At 46.4% G+C, this 25,949-nt stretch overlaps 2 protein-coding genes across 3 annotated transcripts; both read left to right on the top strand.

Moving 5' to 3' along the window:
• The first annotated feature begins 9,966 nt into the window (after nt 1-9,966).
• LOC120700121 (homeobox-leucine zipper protein HOX33-like) lies at nt 9,967-16,556 on the top strand. The gene is made up of 18 exons (XM_039984309.1): nt 9,967-10,386; nt 11,880-12,039; nt 12,216-12,334; nt 12,422-12,512; nt 12,598-12,693; nt 12,759-12,872; nt 12,965-13,048; nt 13,314-13,469; nt 13,589-13,663; nt 13,776-13,882; nt 13,991-14,186; nt 14,336-14,524; nt 14,610-14,690; nt 14,783-14,917; nt 15,011-15,342; nt 15,502-15,607; nt 15,710-15,859; nt 16,116-16,556. Exons 1-18 carry the CDS (start codon nt 10,163-10,165, stop codon nt 16,260-16,262), a joined length of 2,562 nt encoding a protein of 853 aa, XP_039840243.1. The 5' UTR covers nt 9,967-10,162; the 3' UTR covers nt 16,263-16,556.
• A 3,318-nt stretch (nt 16,557-19,874) lies between these two features.
• Nucleotides 19,875-24,502, top strand: LOC120700120 (release factor glutamine methyltransferase-like). Of its 2 annotated transcripts, XM_039984308.1 has the most exons (5): nt 19,875-20,589; nt 21,290-21,535; nt 21,920-22,114; nt 22,900-23,317; nt 23,420-24,502. In XM_039984308.1, exons 1-3 carry the CDS (start codon nt 19,912-19,914, stop codon nt 22,049-22,051), a joined length of 1,056 nt encoding a protein of 351 aa, XP_039840242.1. In that variant the 5' UTR covers nt 19,875-19,911; the 3' UTR covers nt 22,052-22,114; nt 22,900-23,317; nt 23,420-24,502. The 2 variants fall into 2 exon arrangements, with proteins under 2 accessions (XP_039840242.1, XP_039840241.1); XM_039984307.1 differs by having other exon boundaries at nt 22,900-23,474.
• Nucleotides 24,503-25,949: the final 1,447 nt, after the last annotated feature.

The raw sequence follows: 25,949 nt of genomic DNA, 5'->3' as shown, positions 1-25,949 counted from the left end.
TCTCCTCGGTCTCGAACGTGACCGGCAATGTGATGCTCCCCAGAGGGAACACCGGGTGTGGGCCCACTCCAGAGAATGGGCGAGAGGGAGTCAGCTTGGACTCCGGGATCTGCAGCTGCTTGAACGCTGCATAGCTGATGACATTGAGGCCAGCCCCACCGTCAATCAGCACGTGATAGAGCCTTACGTTGGATATGACAGGAGCGGTAACTAGAGGTAGTACACCAGCTCCGGCCATATTCTCCGGGCAGTCGGATGGCCCGAAAGAGATGGTGGTGTTCATCCACCTCTGGTGCGGCGCCGCCTTCGGGACCCCCGGCTTCACCGAAAGGACCTCCCGGCGAAGGGTCTTCACGTCCCGTCGGGAGACAAGCTCCCAGCTTCCGTCGTACATTACGTACAGCTTCTTGCGGCGGTCGCCGTTGTCGGAATCAGAGTCGTCGTCGTGGTAGATGCCCTTTAGCTCTCGAGCGGGGGATTGGTACCCCAGCTCCTTCTCCCCGGCGGCAGCCCCGCTGTCGGAGGCCTTCTCCTTGCCGGCCCGCTGGCGAGGAGGGGGTGAGCCGTCTTTGGAGGACAGCTCACGCCGCCCACTGACCCGCTTCGCGAGCTTCTGGATCTCGCGGCAGTCAGCGGCGCTGTGGCGAGCGGTGGGATGCACTGGGCATGAACCTCCGCTTCCACCTTGCGGGCGAGGGCGTTTGCCATGTGCATTCTAGCCCCCAGCCGTTGCTGCCGCAGCCGGCACCGCCGCTGGCGCTGCTGCTGCAACGACTGGTCCGCCAGATTGCGGTTCCCCGCGATTCCGGTTCTTGTTCTTCTTCTTCTTGCCACCGCCCTGAGCGGTAGCACTGGAGCCGCCAGCCTTGGCGTCTCCGTCTTGGGGGGCTGAGTGCCATGCACGGCCCTCAGCGGCCCTGGCACACTTGTCTGCCAGGGAGAAAAGCGTAGTGACGCTTTCCACCTCGTGCATCGCCAGCTTCTCGAGCATCTTCTCGTCACGTACCCCCTAGCGGAAAGCAGTGATAATAGATGCATCTGAGATACGAGGAATGGTACCTCATACCTTGGTGAAGCGCGAGATGAAGGCCCGGAGCGTTTCTCCAGGTTTTTGCCTCACGGCGTGAAGGTGTGCCTCCACTCCATGCTGCGGGTACGCACTGGCGAAGTTCGCTGTGAACCTCTGTAAGGATCGATGGACCAAGAGGGGGGTGAATTGGGCCTTTTTCAAAATTCTAAAGCAATAAAACAACCTTAACCTATGCAAGGCTAGTAAGGCTCAATTCACCAACCGGCTAAACAAAGCAAACTACACAAGCTAACAAAGATATGAAACTAAGCAAGGTAGAGCTAAGTTATGATCTCTAATGTCAAGCACATGAAAAGTTGCAAGAAAGTAAATGCTTGAAATGAAAGAGTGGGCAAGAGACAACCGGATTTTTCCCGTGGTGTCGATGTGTTGGCACACACCCTTAATCCACGTTGTGACACTCACTAAGAGTCTTGTCACCTCCCATGTCACCGAGACTTGGGCGCTCACTAAGAGTCTCCGTTCACCATCCCGGCGTGGTGGAGCTCAAGCCACGTACACACTTCTTCGGGCTCCCACAATCCTTGGCAAGCTCCGGAAGAAACACCTTCAATCACCAAGATCGTCTAGGTGCTGCCAAACACCAAGAGTAACAAGCTCCTAAGCCTTCACTTGACCTACACTCAGTTGGCCCTAGCTCAAGCACACTTGCTACACTTGCAAAGGATGAGTTCTTCAAGGTTGAAGCACAAACTAAGCACTAGATCTTCTCTCTTTTGCTCAAAGCTCTTTCTCTTCTTCTCAAGGGTGGCCTCAGGTTTTCAGGGTGTCAAAGGCAACTGAAATGAATCAGGAGGTACCCTTATATAGAGTGGAGGAGGTCACATAGCCGTTGGAAGCTTTCTGCAGAAAAGACGCGACCACCGGAAGAACCGACGGTATAGAAAATATGGGCATCGGTTCAACCGGTCTCTCTGTGTCAAAGAAGTAGCCGTTGGAGTTCTGACACAGTATCCACGCTTGCGTCATTGCACCGGTGCATGCTCCGTAGGGGCATCGGATCAACCGGTGCTGAAAAGGTTCACTGATCAACTCAAACAAGCGTTCTGGAACAAAGTACATCCAATGCACCAGTGCTTTGATTCTGAAGCGTCGGTTCAACCAGTGCTGAAGAGAAGTTGGAGTCCACCAAAATATGCTCCCTGGAACAAAAGACTTTCATTGCACCGGTGCTTTGATTTCGGAGCGTCGGTTCAACCGGTGCTGAAGAGAGGTTGAAGTCCACCAAAACATGCTCTCTGGAACAAAGGACTTTCATTGCACCGGTGCTTATCTTTTTGACCATCGGTTCAACCGGTGCTAAACTTGATTTCTGCCTTCATCCAGAGAAGATAGACCGACAGGTCATCGGTCCTTCCGCCATGCATCGGATGCTCCGATGCTAGGGCACCGGTTCAACCGGTGCTCCTGATTTTCTTTGTTTTCAGCTGTTTTGACTTGGATTTGAATGTGACTTTGATTGTTTCTTCTTCCAAGAGTTGTGTTGACTTCTATTGACCATCTTTTGCTGTTTTTGAGTGAGTGTGCAAGATTTCTAAGGCCAACTCAAGTTTGATCAAGCTACTAACTCATGAACCCCTCTTAATAGTACGATCAAGAACTAGAAACTATAAAACCTAACTAAAACAAGTGTCCTTCAACTCCTTGTGACACTTGAGACTAGAAAGGTCCTTAATCTTTCAAATTGAGTCCTTGGTACGCATGATTGTTTTGAATTGAGGGGTCTCCTTTCATATTTCATATGAGACTAATCCAGTTATTGAGCTTTCCTTTAAAACACATGTTAGTCACATACGGTTGTCATAAATCACCGAAACTTACCATTATCATCTATCGGCCTAGATGCGCTACAACCTCGCACAGAGCTCTTCCCAGGACTGGATCGTCCCAGGTGTGAGGTTCATGAGCCAGGTCCGGGCTGGCCCAGATAAGGCTACATGAAAGTAGCTTGCCATGACGGCGCCGTTACCACCAGCCGCTGTGATGGCGGTAACGTACACCTGCCGGAACTCCGACGGGTTAGTGGTACCGTCGTACTTTTCCGGCAGGTGGGGGCGGAACTTGGATGGCCATGCCACTGCGCAGAGGTGCTCCGCCAGCGCAGCGCAGCCCACCCCAGCAACTGGTGCGCCTGGCTGTATCCGGGCGTTCACCGGGGCTTGGGTGCCACCACGTCCAAGTCGGCATTGAGGTTGCGGCCCTCAAAGTTAAGACGGTGCTCTCGCGCCCTCTCGACGGAGATGCGGGCATCCTCTCCCGCGCGCCGGCGGTTGACCTCCGCCCGCAGGTCTTCTGTTCGTGCACCCCTCACGGTAGGGGAGCGCACGGACGCCGACGCACCGCCCTGACGCTGGCGGTAAGGTACCCCCGCGTTGTCGGGCGGAGGTCGTTGCCCAGTCCTTGCAGAACTGGGGGAGGCCTGAGCCAGGTGGAGGAGACGGTCAACGTCGTCCCGCCACTGCTTCAGGGCGTCTGGCGAGGCTGCTTCAGCCGGGGGGTTGCGAAGCAACTCCCTAGCCGCTGCCAGCGCTCCGCCACTCGCAGCTTGTGAGGGGGCCCTTGATGGGCGCCCTGACTCTTGCCGGCGAGCAGCGCGCGCCGCCGGCGAGCAGCGCGCGCCGCCGCCGATGGTGGCTGCTCCACGGGCACAGTTGCCCCTGGAGCAGGGACACAAGAGGCGTGTGGCGTGGAGGACGCCACACCCTCCGTCATCTCCACGTCGTCCACCCGAACCATCGGGGCGAGGAAGAGACGAACTGCGACCAGCTGTCCCCCTACCTGGCGCGCCAAATGTCGTGGTGCTGCAAACCACAGCCGGGTGGTGGAAGGTACCCGCCCTAGCCCAGAGGGTGTGTACTCGGGGGTTAGCTAGTCCCAGTTAGATCTCACTCAAGAACACGATGAACATAGCAAGATTTAGAGTGGTTCGGGCCGCCGGAGCGTAATACCCTACGTCCACTGTGTGTTGTATTGCCCTCCCACGAGAGTGAGAGAGTTCGCGAGAGCTTGTGTGTCCGGAGAGCTTGTGTGTGCGCAGCGAGCGCCTCCCTTTTATATCTCAAGGGAGGCGCGTACATGGCTGTTGGGTCCCCGACAGGTGGGCCCAATGATGTAGTATAAAATAACGTACTGTTCATACATTATGGCGTCGCAGGCAAAGGAGATCTCTCTCCTGGAATCCCTTGCCTGCTCCTAGAGTCCCTCGTTCATCATGTCCAGGCGCTGTCTTGTCGGGACGATGCCAGACGTAGCTAGCGGCGTCGCCTGCCACGTAGCTGAACGGGCTGTGTAGCTTGCGGCGTAGGCGGCATAATGGAAATGTCGTGGGATTTCTAGGGGACCCACTGCTGGGTGGCGGAGCGCACCCGCCTAATCCCAGAGAGGGAGTACTCGGGAAGGTACTAGGCGATTGGGCTGATCTTGTTCTGAGACAAGCACACAAGAACACACGATCTAGAGTGGTTCGGGCCGCCGGAGCGTAATACCCTACATCCACTGGGAGTGATATTGATCTTGGTTGTGTATGAATCTATCCTCTGCCGGGCCTTGGCTTTTACCCAGCCTGAGTTTTTCTTCTAGCGGGCGCCCCCTTTTATAAACCAAGGGGTGCGGATACATAGGACATTGGGGCCCCGACAAGTAGGCCCAACGTGACTGTGCGGCATACTGCGCAGAGTATTTAAATGGCTACAGTGGTTACGAATCTTTCCTCCGATATGCTTCCATGCCCTGCTGACCCTCTGACGAATGGTGGTCTTCTCGTGTCCCGTCAGCAAGGTGCCCGTTGGGGGAACGTAGCTTGCGGCGTGACCTGTTGAGGCTATTATGTATGCGTCATAATGGGTGAAGCCGAGCCGTCGTATCCATCTGTTATGGCAGACTGACAGGCGCGGCGTGGGCGGCGCCAGCAGCCCCACTATGCATCTTGGTAATACGCGATCAATAGTGCCCCCTGGTCAAAGAATCGCCTCGGCTTCTGCTACATCAATGCGGACGTCCTCCTACCGCAATGAACACAGCGGTAGGTGAACCTTAATATGGAGACCAAGCGGCTTTATATACGTGTCTGTGCTTGCAGACACGTGGCGGCTCCGGACCACCCCGAGGCGGAGTGTCGATTCCTCCCCTTGGCGAGGGGTCCGGTTACTATACCGGGGGTCCGAGACCCCAAAAAAGGGGGGTCCGGGATTCCGCGGGGATCCGGACCTCCACGGGAGGTCCGGAGCCTCCGGCTGTTCGGGCTGAGCGCCTGCTTCTTTCGGAACACGTGGTGCTCCCGGACCTTTCCCAACCAGAGGACGGGTCCGGGACCGTTGTCGGGTGAACAGGGCTTCCGGGCCGCAGGGATTCGGCTGCTGGACGTAGTTAAGGATAACTACAAAGCTCTTCTTGTATAGACACAGCAAGAGGGGGTACCCCAGTCCTGGGGTACCGACAGTTGTGGAATGAGTTTTGTCAGTTATCCACATTTAACACTTCTAATGAGTAGTTAAACATTCGAAGTTACAGTAGAACACTAAAATTTTTGGAGACTAAACGGGCTGGCTAGCCGTTGCCGATGACTTGGTAGGCGGTGGTGGTGCTAGCTGCTAGTGCCTTGTGCCCGTGCACGCACGGTCAAAGTACGAGCGGCATTGCATTCCGCCATCCGCTAGCTCCTCTTTTCTCCGAGCCATGCGGATTTCCAGACCTACTCCAGGTCTCCACCCTTGCTATAGCCAAACCCATACCATATATAATCGGGGAAATTCCCTACATGGCCCTCAAACAAATCACGCTTCCTTCTATGGCCCTACAAAATTGCAACTTCTTTATTTGACCCTGATTTCATTTTCCTTCCCTTCCATGGCCCTGCCGTTACATCTGCAGTTAACTCCCAGTTAAGTGACTGTGAAAAGACAATAGTACCCCTGGCGCACAAACAACAGATATTGAGATCTCATGGAGAACATATATTAGAGATGTACAGCACAATATTATGCAGCAAATTCTCCACATTTTTAACACACTAGATTCACGTACAATATAATAGATTTACATAATAATGTAAATCACACCGGCGGGGGAGAGGCGCGGTAGCTTCAGAGGGAGTTAGGGGTATTTTTGTCTTTTCACAGCCACTTAACTGAGATTTAACTAGAGATCTCACGGCAGGGCCATATAAGGGATGCAAGATAAAAATAGGGCTAAAGAAGGGAGTTTGAACTTTCCAGGGCCATAGAAGGAAGTGTCATTTGTCTCAGGGCCTTATAGGGAATTTTCTCTATATAATCCGGTGTGAAGATGTGGGCGTGTTTGGTTTACGCATATAAAGTTTCGTGAAAAGAAAATTTTGCATGCATGAGTATTAAACGAACTCTGTTTGCAAAACATTTTCACTGATAGATATAATTTTGCGAGCTGAACCTAATGAGCCTAATTAATTCATGATTGGATACAGTAATGCCACAACAATCATACTCTAATCATTCTTGAGTCGTACGATCAAAGATCACATTAGCTACACTTCTATTACAGTAACCGTGTTGCGGAGTTGATTTTGTAATTAGATTTTATTTAATACCTCTAATTAGTGGTTAAAATGGAAAAAAGTATTCGCGAAATTTTTTACATGCGTTGCAAAATACTCGCGGCTTTCAGAGAATTTATTTATATTAGTGCCATTTCAACCAAAAAAACGCTATTTCTTTCAGCACATTGGCATTATGCTTTTGCATGTATATTTGTCCACACGTACAGATGCACTGTACGCCGGTCGCCGAGCTGAGCAGTCAAACAAACACTCGGGCCCTGTTTAGTTCCCACCCCGTAAACATAAAAGAACTGTAAATGCATTAAAGTGAAAAGAAATCTTGCTAATTCGAAGTACTAAATGAAGTCTATTTATAAAATTTTTTGCATGGTTGGGTTGTAAATCGCGAGACGAATGTAATGAGCCTACTTAATCCATGATTTGCAACAGTGATGCTACAGTAACCATCCGCTAATTATTGATTAATCATGAATTAATTAGCATCATTAGATTCGTCTCGCGATTTACAACCTATCTGTGCAAAAAGTTTTATAAATAGACTTCATTTAGTACTTCAAATTGGTAAGATTCTCTCGTAAAAAAATTTTACGTTTACAGGGGCGCCAACTAAACACGGCCACACCACCGAGCAGAGGCCAGGCCGGCAGGGGATGTTCAGTTCAGAGTCGCATCAGGCCGTGTTTAGTTTCAGCGTAAAATTTTTTTGCGTTGAAATCTTGCTAATTTGAAGTACTAAATGGTTACTGTAGCATCACTGTTGCAAATCATGGATTAAGTAGGCTCATTAGATTCGTCTCGCGATTTACAGCCCGTCCATACAAAAAATTTTATAAATAGAATTCATTTAGTACTTCATGCATGCATGTATTAAAATATTTGATGTGACGTTTTTTTTTTGCATTTACGGACTTTACGAGTAAAAATATAAACAAGGTCATAGTATAGCACTTAGGCCATATTTGGTTTGGGGTCTAATTTAGATTATTAAATAAAATTTAATTATAAAACAATCTGTAGCACTTCTAGTAAATTGACAAAACCAATCTAGTAAGACGTTTGATTGTACTATTAGAGAATAATGCAGGCTCGACAAAACGACAACGGGGATCATCGCTGGGATCCGCCGCTGCAGGGACGAATCGCGTTCCCCGGCGACCCGGCCCGGGCCGACACCGCGACCTCCGATCCCGGCCGTCCATGACGATCCGACGGCCGGCGACCGGTCAAACCGAGTCCGCTCCGGCCTACATAGGTGCCTAGTGCGCGTACGGGTCCAGCGTCAATGTGGCGCGCCCGGACCAGGGATCTTCTGCACCCTCTCCTCCATTGCTTTGTGGCAGCATGTGATCCCAGTAGCTGCCACTGCACTGCATTGGCATTGCATGCGAGGAGTTAGAAGGGATGGATGCTCCTACTCTTTTCGAAAGAAACACAGAATTATTCTTCAAAAAAAGAGAGAAAGAAACACGGAATTAGCAAGTTTTCAAACTCGTGAGAAATTTCTGGTTGTGATTTCTGAAACTGTAACGTCGCTTTATTTTCTGTAACTGTTCAGGGAGATTCAGAGTATACGCCTGTAGCAATATCAAAGGCGCGCAGTTGTTTTAACTGTTTCGATCTGCAGATCAAGAGCAAAGCAGAGGAGGGCAACAGTTTTATGGCTTGTGTGGTATGTGAGCTGCTGCATGCAAGCACTGCTGCATCGACCGACCTCTCAAGGCTTTTACTGTTGCTTGATGAACAGAAGAACTGCAGAAGGGAGGGCATCATTTCACTCCCTGCCCGGCCTTGCCAAATGCGCGTCCCTACATTCAAAGCAGTTTTGCACTAGCACAAGAAAAGAAGTTCGAAAAACTTGCCTCTGGATCTTCTGAAATCCAATCTTTTGCTTCTTGTTTCGGCCACACTTCACCAGCATCTCCTCCTATCGCATGCGAAAAATGCTAGTGCTGAATCATACTGCTGATGCTGACAGTGATTCGAAAGCAGCAGAACCCGGATGATGCTTTTGCCATTTCCATTTTCAGTCCGAGACAGTAGACACGGTCCGAAAAAGAAAATTTTCGAAATCATAACGGGAGCCTGATTTGAGCTGACAGTGCCATCACTTCGAGCGCTGCAGCAGCCAGCAGCGCAGCACTGTAGTGTAGTTTATGAGGCACTGTGTATATATGCTCATGCGATTAATTTTTTCATGAAAAGAGCCGAAGTCTTGAAAAGAATAGAAGCCATGCTCCAGGAAGAATGAAAGAAAAAAAATATATTCTCAGTCACACAGACTTCTAAAAAGCGTGATGTAAAAATACTTGATGCCAAAAGAATCTCGCTTTGACAGAGCTTTATGCTGTTTAAAGCTGCCACTTATCCTGTGAACTCTACCAAACCTTTCTGTTTCGGACAGCACAATGCTCCAACTTTGAACAGTTTGAGATGGCAAAACATGTTCATGCTATGTTTTAGAAGAGGTTTATGTAAGGATTAAGGAATTTATAGGTTTTTTGTGCTGATCTCATGAGCCCCTGCGTATAGTGCAGCGGTTAACAGACCTTTACAGAAGTGGCAAATGTATTTTTTGGACCAATAAGGGAAAAATTTATTGTCACCTCCTTGTTCAAAATATTACGCTCTTATTATGTTTTATTCGTTTAGTACCTTGATTTCTACTCGCTTTGTTATAACAACAAGTTCATGTTAAGAAATTTACAATTTTCTATCATGATTTTCAAAGCGTGCTCATAGAACTCGTGCTATTACAATTTTTTTCAAAGTAGGGGAGATCTTTTCGAGACCTAAACAAGGGAAGAATTCATCATAGATATTCGTATACCAAATGGCATAATTTATCACATTAATACCATATTTTCTATCCAGTTCTTTAAACTCATAATACAATATTTTATTTTTTAGGATAAGAGTTTTATTAATAATTATTTAATTTGCTCAAGACTTTATGATCTTCGATTCATCTTAAAATGTTTGCTTATATATGATATCTAATAATTACCTAAATGATGTATTTTGGAGAATTATTAGTCGTAATGTTGTCCTGATGAATTATTTTGTAATTCACATGGAGAGGGGCAGTCTATATGTTGTCATGTTAAAAGCTTAACTTTATTAGTTAACTCAAATACCTCTACCAATTCTTCAAAGAAATTAAAAAAAACTCCCTTGTTCTTAACAAGAAAAAAAATCCACAACAAGACTCAAAGAGTAAAACCGGAGGAGAGGAGAGACTCAAAGAGTAAAACCGGAGGAGAGGAGAGGAGAGGGGAGGGGAAAAACCAGCACCCACACGAGGATGCTGAGATAGGACTATATAGGAGAGAGAAAGCTTGGCAGCAGCTGCTGCTGCTATAGTACTCTATTAAAACAAGCCCACAGAGCTTTCTTGCTCCTCTCCACTCTTCAGCTCTCTCTTCCCCTTCCATCACTCACACCCACCACCTACTCCCCCAGAGCCCGCCATGGCAGCACCCTCGGGAGCTTGCGGCTCCAGCTCCCCTTCTTCCTCGTGCTAGTGTTCTTAGCCGTTGACGATGGCGGCGGTGGCGAGCAGGGAGAGGCTCTCCCCGGGCGCCGCGCCGCAGGTGGACACGGGCAAGTACGTGCGGTACACACCGGAGCAGGTGGAGGCGCTGGAGCGCGTCTACAGCGAGTGCCCCAAGCCCAGCTCGCTGCGTCGGCAGCAGCTCATCAGGGACTGCCCCATCCTCAGCAACATCGAGCCCAAGCAGATCAAGGTCTGGTTCCAGAACCGCAGGTCAGTCATCTTCCGCTCGATCTATTGTCCCCCCTATGGTCATCCTGTTGCTACTCTTCCTGCATTTACTTTTTGCGCAGGAGGGCAAAGTTTTGTGCAGTTTTGGTGTGAGAGATTCGGTTTTGTACTGACTTTGGTCGGTTGCTTTGCTTGTTTTACGAATGATGGGTCATGGGAGAGGTTGATGGCCTTTGCCTCTGCAAAGCTTGGAATCTTGGGCAGTTTTAAGCAGATTTAACATGTTTGGTTGTGGCAAAATGGGTCATTCTGTAGTTCTGTAGGGCTGATTTAGTGTTTCTTGATGTTCTTTGCAGTGGCAATGGGTCATTTTCAGTGGGTAAATCTGTTTATTCTTCAGAGATTTTGTGAAAATGAGGCCCTTGTTGGTTTGCTTGTATCTACGCTTATACTCTTCGATTTTCCTACTTTTTAGATTTTGAGAAGCTTTGCACAATGATTTGGGTTTCTGTATCTCCAGTATTTATGTCACATACTTTTTTGCCGTCTGTAGGTCTGGTAGGGAGCTAAAGCAACCATCTTTTGTCAGATTTGTTGGGATGCAGTATTTGGTTTGTGCGTTCTTGCAAATGTGATAATGACTTGCTACCTGAGAATTTCTTATTTTCCTGTGCTTGCATTTGTTGGAATTAATCTTGTTGCCTAGCCTAAGGCTGAATGTGAGGTGTGAACCTTTTCACGTGTACGCCAAGAAGTCAAGAATGTAGGGTCACTTGTGTTAGCCACCAGCAAAATCAAGAAGTTGCTTGTTAAGTTGCTATTCATGCATGCTTGTACACAGATACGTTAATCAGAGCCAGCTGATTGTTATCTTTTTAAAATGGTACTTGCAACATGAATTCGAGAACAGAAGGGAAAATAGAAGCAACTGCTAGTTGTGCCCCACCACTGCATCCCTGACTAGAGTTTTCTCCCACGAGCAAATGTGTATGTCTGGCTGTTGACCGATCCAACAGCATTATGAGTTGAGGCCCGTCTTTCCACTTCACTGCTGGTTCTCTTATTCACTGTGCTCGCGGCCCCTCTGAACATCACCTCGCAGGCATATCACTTTGCCTTCTTTTTGAGTTGATTAAAAGCTGGGTAACGGTTTTGTTCTTGGTGGTGCCACTATGCAAGAATGAGAATAACGACACCTTTTAAGCAAAAAGCTTTGGTGAAGGGTAAAAGGAACCGAGAATCTTTCACCCTGAGCTCAGGAAGTGTTAATTTTGACCAGACTTAATAGATGCAGACGCACATCACTTTCAATTCGGCAATGATTCACATACATTGGTTCTTAGATAGTAGTAGCCATTTTGTCTCTTTCGCTGCACCTTTTCCAGACATTCCTGTATAATGATCACCCATTCATTCCATAAGAGAATATTACTGAAATGCTTTATTATCCCTCTCTTTCTGTTCATTCTCTAGTCTTTTACTTTTGTGTGTATGCGGCGTGCCTGCCACTTACCGTGCTTTCTTGTGATTCGCAGATGCCGGGAGAAGCAGCGCAAGGAGGCCTCTCGCCTGCAAACTGTGAATCGGAAGCTGAGTGCAATGAATAAGCTGTTGATGGAGGAGAATGACCGGCTGCAGAAACAGGTGTCCCGTCTGGTCTATGACAACGGGTACATGAAGAATCAACTTCACAGTGTGAGCTTCCTTTCTCTTTTCAATATTACGTCAGCTTAGACTAGAAATGATTTGGTTTCATAATTCATGGCTTGTTGCATTCTTGATTCAATAGTCTGTTACTGGCATGGATGGTTGTTTCCAGTTTCTGTCCGTTTTTTTTTTGTTTGCGGTAACATTTGCTTGTAATTTGGCAGCCTTCTGTAGCCACCACAGACACAAGCTGTGAGTCTGTGGTGACAAGTAGTCAGCACTACCAACAGCAAAACCCAGCAGTTCCGCCTCCTCCTCAAAGGGATGCGAACAACCCAGCAGGGTAACTGGACAACCTGGTTCCATTCATCTCCCAAGGCTATGCTTGCTCTATATAATCTTGACGAAGTGTTATTTTCACTTTGTGCAGTCTACTCGCTATCGCTGAGGAGACCTTGGCAGAGTTCATGTCCAAGGCGACTGGCACTGCCGTCAACTGGGTGCAGATGGTTGGGATGAAGGTAATGTACTTGTACACACCGTACAACATTGTGATGCACCTTATGTTAATCTTTCTAACCATTTCAATGGTGGTACTGATCACAGCCTGGTCCGGATTCCATTGGAATCATTGCTGTTTCGCACAACTGCAGTGGCGTAGCAGCACGAGCTTGCGGCCTTGTGAGCCTTGAGCCCACAAAGGTGTGTTGATTATCATTGGTCTTGCTTTGTTGACAGGAGACATCTCCTAATGAATTTCCATTTAGGTTGCGGAGATCCTTAAGGATCGCCCATCGTGGTATCGCGATTGTCGGCATGTTGAAATCGTCCATGTTATCCCTACGGGTAATGGTGGAACGATTGAGCTCATCTACATGCAGGTATATGTCTGCACAAATGGTTCTTTACGTGCTTGTTTAGGTACTAGTAGCTGTGCTATTGTTGACAGTGATATTTCTGTTTCAATTTGTAGACTTATGCACTGACAACTCTTGTGGGACCGCGCGACTTTTGGACGCTCCGATACACCAGTGGTCTTGACGATGGCAGTCTTGTGGTATGACTTGAGTTCTTGATTTACCTGCTGCTGTTTTATTTGTCTGATTGTTATGTTCCGGCCAAGCTTATTTTTTTGTTTTTTCGGATGGAACTACCTGCCTTTTTTTTTTTACCTCCTCTTTGCTCAGTAGCGCAAATGCTGTTCCCAAAATTGTATCTTTTCACCATTGTGTTAATCGGTGCTTAGCTGCCGCTTTTGCATAACCATTATATTTGCTCCTTACCCACAATATTGGTAACAATGTGGCTGTGTTTTGCTGTAGATCTGTGAAAGGTCATTGACTCAGTCCACTGGAGGTCCTTCTGGACCTAATGCTCCGACATTTATCAGAGCTGAGGTCCTACCTAGTGGTTATCTTATTCGACCGTGTGAAGGTGGAGGCTCCATGATTTACATTGTGGATCATGTTGATCTGAATGTAAGTAGCAGTGAGCCTTTCATACTAATGAAGTGCGCACATGACAATTTTGCAAGATATACATCTAATTTTTTCTTTGAGCAGATATGTGTCTAATTTATCTTGTACTTCTACAACAGGCTAAGAGTGTGCCTGAGGTTCTTCGACCACTCTATGAATCACCTAAGATACTGGCGCAGAAGATGACTGCTGCGGTATGTATCACTGTTTGTTCTCATTGTTGCTAAGCACTCGGTAGGAATTTGGCGGTACACCTGAATCTGTATTTTTTACTGATGCAGTGACATGAGCTGGTTTTGTGTACAGGCGTTGCGACACATTAGGCAAATTGCACATGAATCAAGTGGTGAAATCCCCTTTGTTGCTGGGCACCAGCCAGCTGTTCTCAGAACCTTCAGTCAAAGGCTGAGCAGGTACGTAGCCCTGTGATCTTGAAAGGATTGGCCAGTCTGTCTTGTAAATTGTAATAGTATTCCCTGCTCATCTACCACTGCTCTGAAATCCAAATACTAATTTTGCAGAGGCTTCAATGATGCTGTGAGTGGTTTTCCGGATGATGGCTGGTCTCCTTTGTTGAGCAGTGATGGCCCTGAGGATATTACAATTACAGTCAACTCATCTCCAAACAAACTTGTTGGATCTCATGTCAGCCTCTCCCCATTCTTTTCTGCTATAGGGGGTGGCATTATGTGTGCCAAAGCATCGATGCTATTGCAGGTTTGTACATGGGCTCGATTGTGTTCCTTCTTGAGTATCAATATACTCCATTTAGCTGCTTGTTGCAATTGTAAATGAACAGTCTTCATGCTTGTTTGATTAAATAAAATTATTCTTGTATGGTTATTGTATTTCTTTGGATATTGTAGAATGTGCCACCTGCTCTACTTGTGCAATTCCTGAGGGAGCATCGCTCTGAATGGGCTGATCCTGGTGTTGACGCTTATTCTGCTGCCTCTTTGAGGGCCAACCCATATGCTGTTCCAGGTCTAAGGGCTGGTGGGTTTATGGGCACCCAGGTTATACTACCCCTTGCTCGTACCTTGGAGCACGAAGAGGTAATTGATTAATTGTGCCCCCTTTCACCTGTCTTGTAACAAACAGCCAATGCAAGTTCCATCTAAGTAACTCTTTTGATTACAGTCCTTGGAGGTTATTAGGCTTGAGGGACATGGCTTTAGCCATGACGAGGTGCTTATGTCTCGAGATATGTTCCTTCTGCAGGTATTATGCATTTTCAATCTGTTTCTTGCTTTGTGCTTCATAGTTCTTTTCCCACATTCTCCTGATGGCTTGTGTATTATCTGTTATCATAGCTTTGCAGCGGGGTTGATGAGAATGCTCCTGGTGCATGTGCACAGCTAGTCTTTGCACCTATTGATGAATCTTTTGCTGATGATGCACCATTGCTACCCTCAGGCTTCCGTGTTATACCCCTGGATGATAAAATGGTTACTACATTCGATCTAATTAGTTAATCTTGGAATCCTATTTCTTGGCCTTGTCACTTTTCTTAGTGGCTATTCATTATGAACCTGCTGCAGGACATGCCCACTGCCACACGCACACTGGATCTTGCTTCGGCCCTTGAGGTTGGATCAGGTGCAGGCTTGCGTGCCCCAAGCGACGCTTCAGGCGCATGCACCACGAGATCAGTCCTAACTATTGCATTCCAGTTCTCGTTTGAGAACCATCTTCGTGAAAGCGTAGCAGCAATGGCCAGGCAGTATGTCAGGGGTGTGATGGCGTCTGTGCAGAGGGTGGCCATGGCGATTGCACCCTCCCGCCTTGGCTCGCATATCCAACTGAAGCATCCGCATCCACCGGGCTCTCCTGAGGCACTTGCACTAGCTACGTGGATTGGCAGGAGCTACAGGTACAACCCTACTTCTCAGCTTGCTGAGTGTTCTTTGTTTGATCCACAGTCCACACTGGATTTTATTAATAAATGTTCTGTTCATCTTTAGCATTACCCTGTACCTGGAACTGTGTGTTATTGAGTTCTATAAAGTTGCTGATGGTTTCAAAATTCCAGGGTGCACACTGGAATGGAGATCCGCTGGTCGGACACTGAAGGCGCTGAAAATCCCCTGATGCCCTTCTGGAAGCACAGCGATGCAATACTCTGCTGCTCTCTGAAGGTCAGTTGGTGAAATTCCTGCTGCTCTCATGATCACATTGCACTGCCTATCTTGTGCTATAACCTGAAACCGGACATCGGTTCCGGCTGCGGACTGTTGCAGCCTCCCTTCACGCTCAAGTTCGCCAATAGTGCTGGCTTCGACATCCTGGAGACGACGATGGTGAACATCCAGGACATGCCGCTGGAGGCAGTTCTCGACGACGAGGGGCGGAAGGCGTTGTTCACTGAGCTCCCCAAGATCATGCAGCAGGTACAGTTATTTGATCAGCTACCGTTGTGCACTTGTATCCTGTCCCCCGCATCTGTCTCTGTCCGCCAGCATGACCATGACTAACAAAACAACTATACGTCTTCAGCAGGTACAGTTATTTGATCAGCTACCGTTGTGCACTTGTATCCTGTCCCCCGCATCTGTCTCTGTCCGCCAGCATGACCATGACTAACAAAACAACTATACGTCTTCAGCAACCTAACCTGGCTGATGACTCGTTCCTTTTTTTGTGCAGGGCTGGGCGTACCTCCCCGGCGGCGTGTGCCGGTCGAGCATGGGGCGGCAGGCATCGTACGAGCAGGCGGTGGCCTGGAAGGTTGTTGGCGACGATGGCGCGCCGCAGGGCCTCGCGCTCATGCTCGCCAACTGGACCTTCGTCTGACGCCGCTCCTGCGCTCTCGGCCTCACCATTTTCATCAGATGGTGACTGTATCCTACCTACTACGTAGTTTGCTTGCTTGCATCGCACCTGTTTGCATGTTGTGTGTGCTGTAATGACGGGAGACCTGCTCCTGCTACGTTCTAATTTCCTGCTGTATCTTTCCTATGGATCAAGACAGTGCTGCTGCAACTTGTGTGAGGTTAAAGACCTAGTATTATCCTTTGTCAATTGTCATGAGATGTATTGATGGGCTTGGACCATGCCATGGTTTCAGTGTTGTGCTGTTCTGGACAATTCAGAGATGATGTGCATTTACTGTTTCTGTAAATTTCCCCGCTTCGTTTTTTTCTTCTTCTGTTCGTGTTCTTCGCCTTCTGGTTCTGAAGATGGCTGCTGTGCTGGTCTGATGATAAAGATAAACCCAGCGAGGAGACGAGTGGTTCGAGGCATGGCGACGGCGGCGTTGCCTGTTGGCCCCGGAGCAGCCATGTGCTCTGCCCGTGTCGCGTTGCGTGCGCGTGCAGCAGGGAGAGGGAGCGGAGCAGAGCGCGCACGCGCCTGACATGCTCCGGGTGGGTTGTTCGGCTCCCGGCCACGCCACGCCCCCATGAGCGAGCTCGCGGATGAGGACATGACGTGGCCAGCCGACCCACGAATGGGCCCACGTGCCAGCGTCAGAACGGCAGGGGCCAGTGGGGGCAAGTAATAAAATAAATGCTGCCTGGTCGTCGGCCTGCCCGTGCCCGGCCGGTCGCCGGCGGGCGGTGTAACCGCCGCTCCAGCGGCCGCCGGCGCCATTACTATCCCGCTGCCGATAACTCGCCGGAGGAGCTCGTGCAGTCGTGCTAGCTCGAGTACTCGCAGCATGGGTGCAGGGCGGCAGCCGCTCCTTTCCTCTGCAGCCAGCTAGCTCCTGCACCGGCCTGCCGTCACTGAGGCTGTGTTCTCTTCCAAAATTTCTCAATCCAGGCCCTGTTTGGTTTTCCCTAACATAGCATAACACACAATTCCCGAAAAAATAATCTTATATGCATGGAATACTAAACGAAGTTTATTTGCAAAACCTTTTCACGGATGTGTGTAACTTTTCACGACGAATCTAATAATAGTAATTAATCAATAATTAACTACAGTGATACTACAGTAAACATCCTCTAATCGTGCGGTCAAAGACCTCATTAGATTCGTCTCGCGAAGTAGAACATGACTGTGGAGTTAGTTTTGTAAATTATCTTTATTTAGTATTCTAATTATTGGTCAAAATTTTTGTGCTACTTTTGCTAAACCAAACCAAACAGGGCCCCAAAATTTTTGTGCTACTTTTGCTAAACCAAACCAAACAGGACCCCAAACTTCACTATCTACTTATCACATCAAATCTTTTACCTCGTGCATGGAGTATTAAATGTAGATAAATAAAAAAGCTAATTGCATAGTTTTGATGTACACGACGAGACGAATTTTTTGAACCTAGTTAAGTCATGGTAGGATAACAATTACCACGAACAAACGAAAAGTGCTACAATGTGCCACAGTATCCGATGTGACTCTTTTTACCACTATTTTACGGATCTAAACACAGCCTGGGTAAAGTTTAGGTCCTGTTTAGATTTTTACCCGTAAATCCGGTAAACGCAAAAAAAAATCACATCGAATGTTTTGACACATGCATGGAGTACTAAATGAAATCTATTTACAAAACTTTTTGCATGAACGGCCTGTAAATCGCGAGACGAATCTAACGAGCCTACCTAATCCATAATTTGCAACATCGATGCTACAGTAACCATCTGCTAATTATAAATTAATCATGGATTAATTAACATCATTAGATTCGTCTCGTGATTTACAATCCATCTGTGCAAAAAAATTTATAAATAGACTTCATTTAGTACTTCAAATTAGTAAGATTCCAACGCAAAATTTTTACATCTAAAGAACTAAACACGACCTTAAACTCTGCTGCTGTCGTCGTCGGCTGGGCCTGCGCCTCTGCCGGTGACCAGTCGGTCGAGATGCTCCATTGTTCGTTGCAGGGTTGCAGGCGGGAAGGAAATAAAAAAAATTACTCCCTCCGGCCCACGATTCACCATGCAAATGGGTTAGGTTAAAATGAATTTTATTGGTTGGGTTTTAATATAGAGTGCATTTGGATAGATTAAAATGGATTGTATTAGATAATAGGGTAGGGTGGAGTGGGTTCTATGTATCTATGGATTGTGGTGGGTTGGAGTGGGTTGAAATGAATACTTTGTAGAAAATAGTAAGACTATATATAATGTGGATGTTGCGTTGAGAGTCGGACCCTGGAAATAAAACTTCGCGTTCGTACTATAAAATTTTATCAAAATTAACCGAAATTTGTTGAAGATGACACAGTATGACTAGCAGCTACTCTGTGAAAATCAGTGTGGCTAGAAATACATATGGACCCTACGTCAAGATCCGGACCCTGGAAATAGAATCTCGCGTTCACACTATAAAATTTTATCAAAATTGACCGAAATTTGTTGGAGATGACTCAGTATGACTAGCAGTTACTTTGTGCAAAGCAGTGTGGTTATACCTATACGTAGGCCCCACGTCAAGAGCCGGACCCTAAAAAATAAAACATCGCGTTCACACTATAAAATTTTAACGAAATTAACCGAAATTTATTGGAGATGACTCAGTATGAATGGCAGCTACTCTGTGCAAAGCAGTGTGGCTACTCTGTGCAAAGCAGTGTGGCTAGACCTACATGTGGGCCCCACATCAAAATCCGGATCCTGGAAATAAAACCTCGCGTTCCCACTATAAAATTTTGTCGAAATTGACCGATTTTTTTTTAAAATGACTCGGTATGACTGGTAGCTACTCTGTGCAAAACAGTGTAGTAAGACCTACACTATAAAATTCTTTTGAAAAACGGGTTCTTATTAGGTTGTAACCATAGTTTGGCTAATAGTTTATTATATTATGAGCTGAAATGTTTAGATTGGGTTGGTGTGTGATGGTGGTGGTTTGGAGTGGAGTGATTAATATTAATTTATCTCATGAGAATAGATTGGGGTGGGTACAGTTTGGTTTTGAGCCCATTTGCAAGATGACCCATGATATAAAGTTACATAAAAAATGTTATGAGCCTCGTACATAGCTACACATGCTTATATTCTGAGACAGATGATCTGCATCCATATGAATCTGATTCGCTTCCATTCATTCTATAGTACTTCTTTCGTCCTACTCCTATGAAAAATGCAATTCTGAAAAATTCCACAAAAAATACAATTCTAGAAATTGAATCTCAATTACCTGTCCAATTAAATGGTTAGATTTGAATTGCATAACAAAACTAATTATACGTGGCAAACAAATGAGGTTATGAGAGTTTTTTTATGCCACCACTGTTCTGTTTGAATCTAAATCCATACAATCTGATCCGCTTACATGCTACCTGCAGCCTCGCAGGACCGGAACGACAGGACATGGCGCGCTCCTTTTTTTTTCTTTTTTTTTTAGAAAAACACGGCGCGCTCCTGTAGGCCGTGGGCCTGTCGGTGCAGCGTGGCATCTCTTGGTCCGTGGGTTTGGGCCCAACCCAGTCCATCACCATCCAGCCCCCTCCCCTTCCTCGCGCCGCACCCGCCACTTCCGCCGTGAAGCCGCCATGGCCACGCTCTCGCTCTCCTCCCGCCCCCTCACCTTCCTCCGCCCGAACCGCGCCAAGCCTCCCCTCCACCGCCTCCTCCGCCCCAAGCCCCTCGCCTCGTCCTCCGCCTCCGCGCTGACGCCACCGACGCCCCGCCCCGACCCCACCGACACCCCCGACCCCACCCCGCTCTTCCTCCGCCCGGCGTGCCACCCGGCCCCGGCCGCGGCGCTCGCCGCCTTCCGCCGCCGCGCGGCCGCGCTCGTCCCGCCCTCCGCGCCGCACCTCCACCGCCACCTCCGCTGGCTCCTCTCCGACGCCGCTGCCGCCGACCCCTCCTCCGACCCGGCGCTCCTCCGCGCGCCGCTGGACGACCTCGAGGCCATGTGGGCCCACCACGTTCGGGGCCGCCGCCCGTTCCAGTACGTGGTCGGGAACGAGCACTGGCGGGACCTGGTGGTGGCCGTGAGGGAGGGCGTGCTCATCCCGCGCCCCGAGACGGAGGCCGTCGTCGACATGGTAACAAAAGTGGAGGGGTTCGCGGACGGGTGGTGGGCGGACCTCGGCACGGGCAGCGGCGCCATCGCCGTGGCCGTCGCGAGGGAGCTCGGCGCCGATGGGAGGGTGTTCGCTGTTGATGTCAGCGAGGTGGCCGTCGAGGTCGCCACGCTCAATGTCCAGAGGTACGGGGTGCAGGTGAGCCCTGGCCCCTGGGGGATTGCGTTTCTCTTTGGAATTGAGGAAGACTACCTAAATAAAACCTTCCATTTTTATCAGCATTGGTCAAAGTAGCTGGGGGTATTCTGAGCTAATTTAGGTTACCTTCACTTCATCAGTGACAGAGGTATACCGAGCTACCTTATGTGAGAATCTGTTCCAATGTAGATTGATTTGTACCTGCTAGTGTATGGCTGAAATGAGGATGCCGATAGTTAGCTGGGTGGATATGTAGGTGGAAGTGGAAATGATTGGGACCAATGGGAAAGGAGGGGTTTTGGTTGTCAATTTAGGTAAAAGTCAGGGAATTTCAAGTTTGGGGCATAGTCTAGTGTGATTAGGACCTGTAGTAGTCACACCCGTCTTTCAGTCTTTTTTGGACTTTTGTTGAGGAAAGCATGTCCAGAGATGCTCCTTTCTAGCCTATGTTCAGTGAGCATGAGTGTGAATGTTTGTTCGAGGTTTCAAACTGCTACAAGATTATATTTGCACACTTGCATTTTTAGCACATGCTCTGATAGCTTGTCTTATATCCACCTAAAGGTTTATGAGCGGCACAATACCTCACTCTAAGTAGTGTCGATAAAAGTCTGGGAAATAAAAGGGAAAACTATCAACAAGCTTGGTTTACATTCAGAAGTACTTTCTGTTGATTAGATTTTTGCTATGTTGAAATTAGGGTAAAGTTGAAATAAGGCATGGTTCGTGGTTCGAACCTCTGCAAGATGTGAAAGGAAAACTCATGGGGGTGATTAGTAACCCTCCATATATACCAACCGATGATCTACCTGGACTTCAACCTGAGGTTGGTTGGCATGAACCAAAGTTGGCGCTTGATGGAGGCAAGGAAGGCCTTGAGCATCTTCTCCATCTTTGTGAAGGGTTATCTTCAGTCCTGAAGCCTGGGGGTTTCTTTGTTTTTGAGGTATGACATCTTCCAAGACATTTTTCCGAAGTCTGGTATTTTATCAGTGAATATATGACTGGATGAGTTCAACATGTTTCTGTTATTTGGAAACTTTTTTCCTTGCCGAACTGCTCTCTTGTCTAACTGAATTGGAACTTTTTTTTTCTAAAAAAGACTTGCTCTTATGGAAGTATCTCAAGCTATGAGACAAAGAAAACTGCTTCTGCACCCATTATGATTCATGATTGCCCCAACCCTGCCTCCCTACTTAGCCTTTGACTATCTCCTGCACAGCAACATGCACATTGTTCTTGTTTGTTTTGGTGCTTAGCAAATCTTATATTGTTATTGTTGCTCCAAAGAAATGTAACACTTAAGTACCACTTTGCTTCTATTTGGCAGACTAATGGCAATAAGCAGTCTGAGTTCCTTGTTGATTTGATAAGCACAAAGTGGAGTTCTTCTTTTCATAACGTGGAGGCAGTATTAGACTTTGCAGAAATCAAGCGATTTGTAACAGGATATCGCAGATGAACACCAAAGCATGGATGTCGATGTAATACTTTGGAGACAAATAATTTTTCCATTAAGACTTTGGTAAGAATCATTCCATTTGTGGCTTGGGTACACTGTGGTAGTTTTATACATCACTTGCATAGTGTCTTAGTTTTTAATTGTTACGTGTTTTCTCTTGTGTTTTTGACTCAATTTCATAACTTAATTACTTATACTATAGTAATCTATCAGCAGTTCAGCACAATTGTTCAACTTCTATAAGAACTGAACATTAATTTGATAATTTCTTATACTTGTAAGAATCAAGTGACACTGAATTAGCTTTATGTTCGTGATATCCTTTTGGTCTGAAATCTCTACAGCACTGCTGATTTGATTTTAGTCCCACATAAACTCCTCAGTCCTCACTGTTGTTGACTAACTCTTGTTGCTAAACTTCTCCAGTAGATTTTTTATGCATCCAAATTTCATTTGCATTATAGTGACAAAATCATAGTTTGGACACCAGAGGTTTTGTTACCATCATCATTACATTTTTTAGCCAGGAAGTGTTGACAAAATTCATAAGAAGCTGCATCTTAACTGTCCATGGATTAAATAACTGAATATAATTCATATGTAATGAAATAATTTAGTGGAATCAATAAAACTACGTTACGGAGACCAAAACTAGCAAACTCTTTGGGGCCTTGGGGGCACCTAAACCCCTTTTTGATCATTTGTATTTTCCCCAATTATTTCTTTATTTTCATGTGCAAAATTTGTTGATTGTATATGCATATGCTGCACTGCTGCTTTTGCGTGTTTCGTAAATATTCTTGCTTTTGCAGTATTTAATCCTTCTCATTTTTACCCTTATTTATCAGGTCCTTGCCATTTAAAAATGGGATCAGTCTGGGGTGGCTTCTGCAGAAAGCAAACAACTCATACCATTGCCCTCTGCAGAGCTTATCACTTGCAGTTTAAGTCTGGTGGTCACAATGATATAGTGCAAAGTCAATCATCAATGGTCACAATGATAAATATACATTCTTTAGGTGTGCGAGGTAACATTTTCACCAAAGCCAAGCTGAGGACCGATCAATTGTCCAACTGCCCAAGGAAGCTGTACAATAGACAAGAATTGGCAGTTTGCATTCAGAAGACGTAGCGTGTATTTGGTCGCTTGTTTTGCGGCGTGTTGGGCGATGATTGTGATTTAAAGTGGAGGCTTTTGTGGCCTCCAAAATTATTCCGCCGTCCACACGCCACTTTGTGTGCTTAATTATTGATGCCGTGGGCCGGGTGATTATTTTTGTAATTTTGTTTCTTTTTTGGCCCCTCCTTTGGATCCATCTTCAGGTAAATTCTATGGAAGATGACGTCTTTATTGTTTTCCCTTTTCAGTAATCCCAGAAAAGTTGAATGAATAAAGCAGAAGAGATACCTAAGGATGACTTTACACTGCAGTAACAATTTTGTGGCTGGATTGCAGATGAATTGCTATACAAATTACCATGGCAGGTAGAATTCTTCTATTGCTTCATAATTCTGTTCTGCCCTTTTATCGAGTCATGGTATGATGCAAATTTGATCGGCTGATGATTCACACATAGCATTTTCGAAGTCCGTGCTCACTAATTTATCCTTTGTGAAAAGAACACTAGAGTTTTACTGCTAAAAATATTCCGAAAATCATGAGATGTGACACCTAAGGATTCCAGCACAGGGGTCGCTGAAAAGGAAATGTCGGGGGTCAAGAGATGCCCCTCATCTTTGCTGCCAATTTTACTAGCAAAAGCTACACTTCTATGCAAAATCTTTGGCCAACTCCTTGACTACCACTAGAGATTGCTGGAAGCTGGTAGTGAGCAGGTAGCATGGCAAGTCTGACGGCTTGTGAGTTGTGAAGTGGTTCTCTCCTGTTCATCTACCTCACCCATCATTGTCCATCCAACTGTCGTTTGTTTTTTTAATGAAAACCTGGTCGTTTGGTTTGTTTATCCACCAATTTGCAGTGCTATTGTTGCATGGTATGAGGATTATGCCAAAGATGTGATTAGTTGATTTGCCAACTCCCAACTTGGGTTGAACAATATTTGGTTTTATTCATTGAAAACACTATATTTTGAGGGTTGATATATGGGTTTTTCATTCTTGTGGAAAGAATGGGCATGTGGGGATTATAATGTGCATAAGAGGGTTAGAAAACTTGCAGGGAATGTGGTTGATGGTGAGGTTTGCAGGGTTGTTGTGTAAGTAACACCAAGCACCAATGAGGTCAAGACTCGAGAAAAAGAGATGTGCATGTTGGAGTGAGTACTTAATCTGTCTCTCTTTGTTTTAGATTGTAGATTATAGAATGACAATTGAAAACAAAGAGCACCAAGTCAATTTAGAAATCTTATGCCGGTTTGGTGAACTAGTCTTTCCACCGCAGATAATGGTACAAAAACCCTGCAAAATCCAAATGCACATTTAACTTGCCAAGTCAAGATTTGCAGCCCGAAAGTATCTGTGTCTGCTACCCTTGTGCCATGGCCCATGGCATATGCATGCAATCATTGAGAAGCAAAACCATATTCTTTTCTTTGCCATCTGACCTCGGATTCATGATGCAATCACCCTCCTGAGTTGTGATCTGCAAAAATTTGGGTCAAATATATCCTAGTAGCTATTGAAGAATGAATTAAATATGCAAAGAAAAAGATAAAGAAAAAAGGAGGGAGAGAGAAGAGAAAAAGAGGGAAAAAATTGCCAAGTCGCTTTGCTTGGAGGCCAAAACATATCTTGGTTGGGGTCATGCAGACGCTTCTTGACCAGTAGAATCTCACATCTCATCTCATCACACTATCACAGGTCAACTAGGAGGCGTGCTTGTTTCATCTTTTTTTTTTCAAAAAAATTTATATTAAACGATTTCTTTTATCTTTACCATGCAGACCTATAATTCTACTAGCACCCACCCCAATAATTAGGCATGTGGATGGCATGTGACTCACTGATTCCATTTTGCACAATCAACCCCCTGACATGCCAAATTGCATGGAAAGGACAGAGAGAGTGATCTTGGAATGTTCTCTTGCAGTGCAGGCTTCAAACAAAAATGATTAATCATTAATGTCAAGACATTGGCAACGCACCATTAACCATTTGCATAGAGGACAGGTCGGTCTTTTGTACGGCACATTAGTTCTCGTGGTTCATCTCCTCCCATCCGCACACCATTGCTATGTTTGATCCAGCACTTCCCAACTGTTTTGGTGCCAAACTGTAACGACCAAGGACAGGAATGGAATTATCTATTTTTGTTCTTTCATGCTTGACATCATTTTGTTCTCTTGTGTTTGGTGTCCATGTGGACACCTGTATTTGCAATTTTAGCAATATGAATAATTAGGCAGAGGAAAGCAAATGGTTGGACTTTGGAAGGGAGAAACCAACCTGCATACATGCATGGACCCACATGAAAAGAGAAAAAATAAGATGGAGAAAGAAAGCAAAAAGGCTATCAAACTCAACATTGTTACGGAATCCTTCGGACCAGAGAGAAAGAGGAGGCACGAGAGGTTGGCATTACTTTTGCAAGCATAATCATATGCTCAGGTGATGGTGAGATTGTATTTTCCTCAAGGCTAAGTAAAATCAAAACATAGCAATTATAGAACCAAACACTACTAAAGTTTTAAACAAAGAAGAATAATAGCCTAGTGTCATAAGCATTTCTTACTCTCCATTTTTTTTCCTCATGAAATTGCAGGAGATAGAGCAATAGTATGGTTAACTAAGCTTTTTAATCTCATTTTTCGGTCAAACAAGATGCCTGAAGAATGGAGGAGAAGTATATTAGTACCTATCTTCAAAAACAAGGGCGATGTTCAAAGTTGTACTAACTACCGTGGAATTAAGCTGATGAGCCATACGATGAAGTTTTGGG

The sequence above is a fragment of the Panicum virgatum genome, chromosome 3K (genome assembly GCF_016808335.1).
Source record: "Panicum virgatum strain AP13 chromosome 3K, P.virgatum_v5, whole genome shotgun sequence".
Taxonomy (NCBI): Eukaryota; Viridiplantae; Streptophyta; class Magnoliopsida; order Poales; family Poaceae; genus Panicum; species Panicum virgatum.
Note: the sequence above shows the minus strand (reverse complement) of the source record. Positions and strands in the feature narration are given on the sequence as shown.

Bases quoted from the DNA above. Each gene is read 5' to 3' on its own strand.
- LOC120700121 (XM_039984309.1), top strand. From the start codon at position 10,163: ATGGCGGCGGTGGCGAGCAGGGAGAGGCTCTCCCCGGGCGCCGCGCCG. The intron at 12,873-12,964 runs GTATATGTCTGC...TTCAATTTGTAG, and splicing joins TTGAGCTCATCTACATGCAG to ACTTATGCACTGACAACTCT. The intron at 14,525-14,609 runs GTAATTGATTAA...TTTTGATTACAG, and splicing joins GTACCTTGGAGCACGAAGAG to TCCTTGGAGGTTATTAGGCT.
- LOC120700120 (XM_039984308.1), top strand. From the start codon at position 19,912: ATGGCCACGCTCTCGCTCTCCTCCCGCCCCCTCACCTTCCTCCGCCCG. The intron at 20,590-21,289 runs GTGAGCCCTGGC...TGTTGAAATTAG, and splicing joins TCCAGAGGTACGGGGTGCAG to GGTAAAGTTGAAATAAGGCA. The intron at 21,536-21,919 runs GTATGACATCTT...TCTATTTGGCAG, and splicing joins GGGGTTTCTTTGTTTTTGAG to ACTAATGGCAATAAGCAGTC.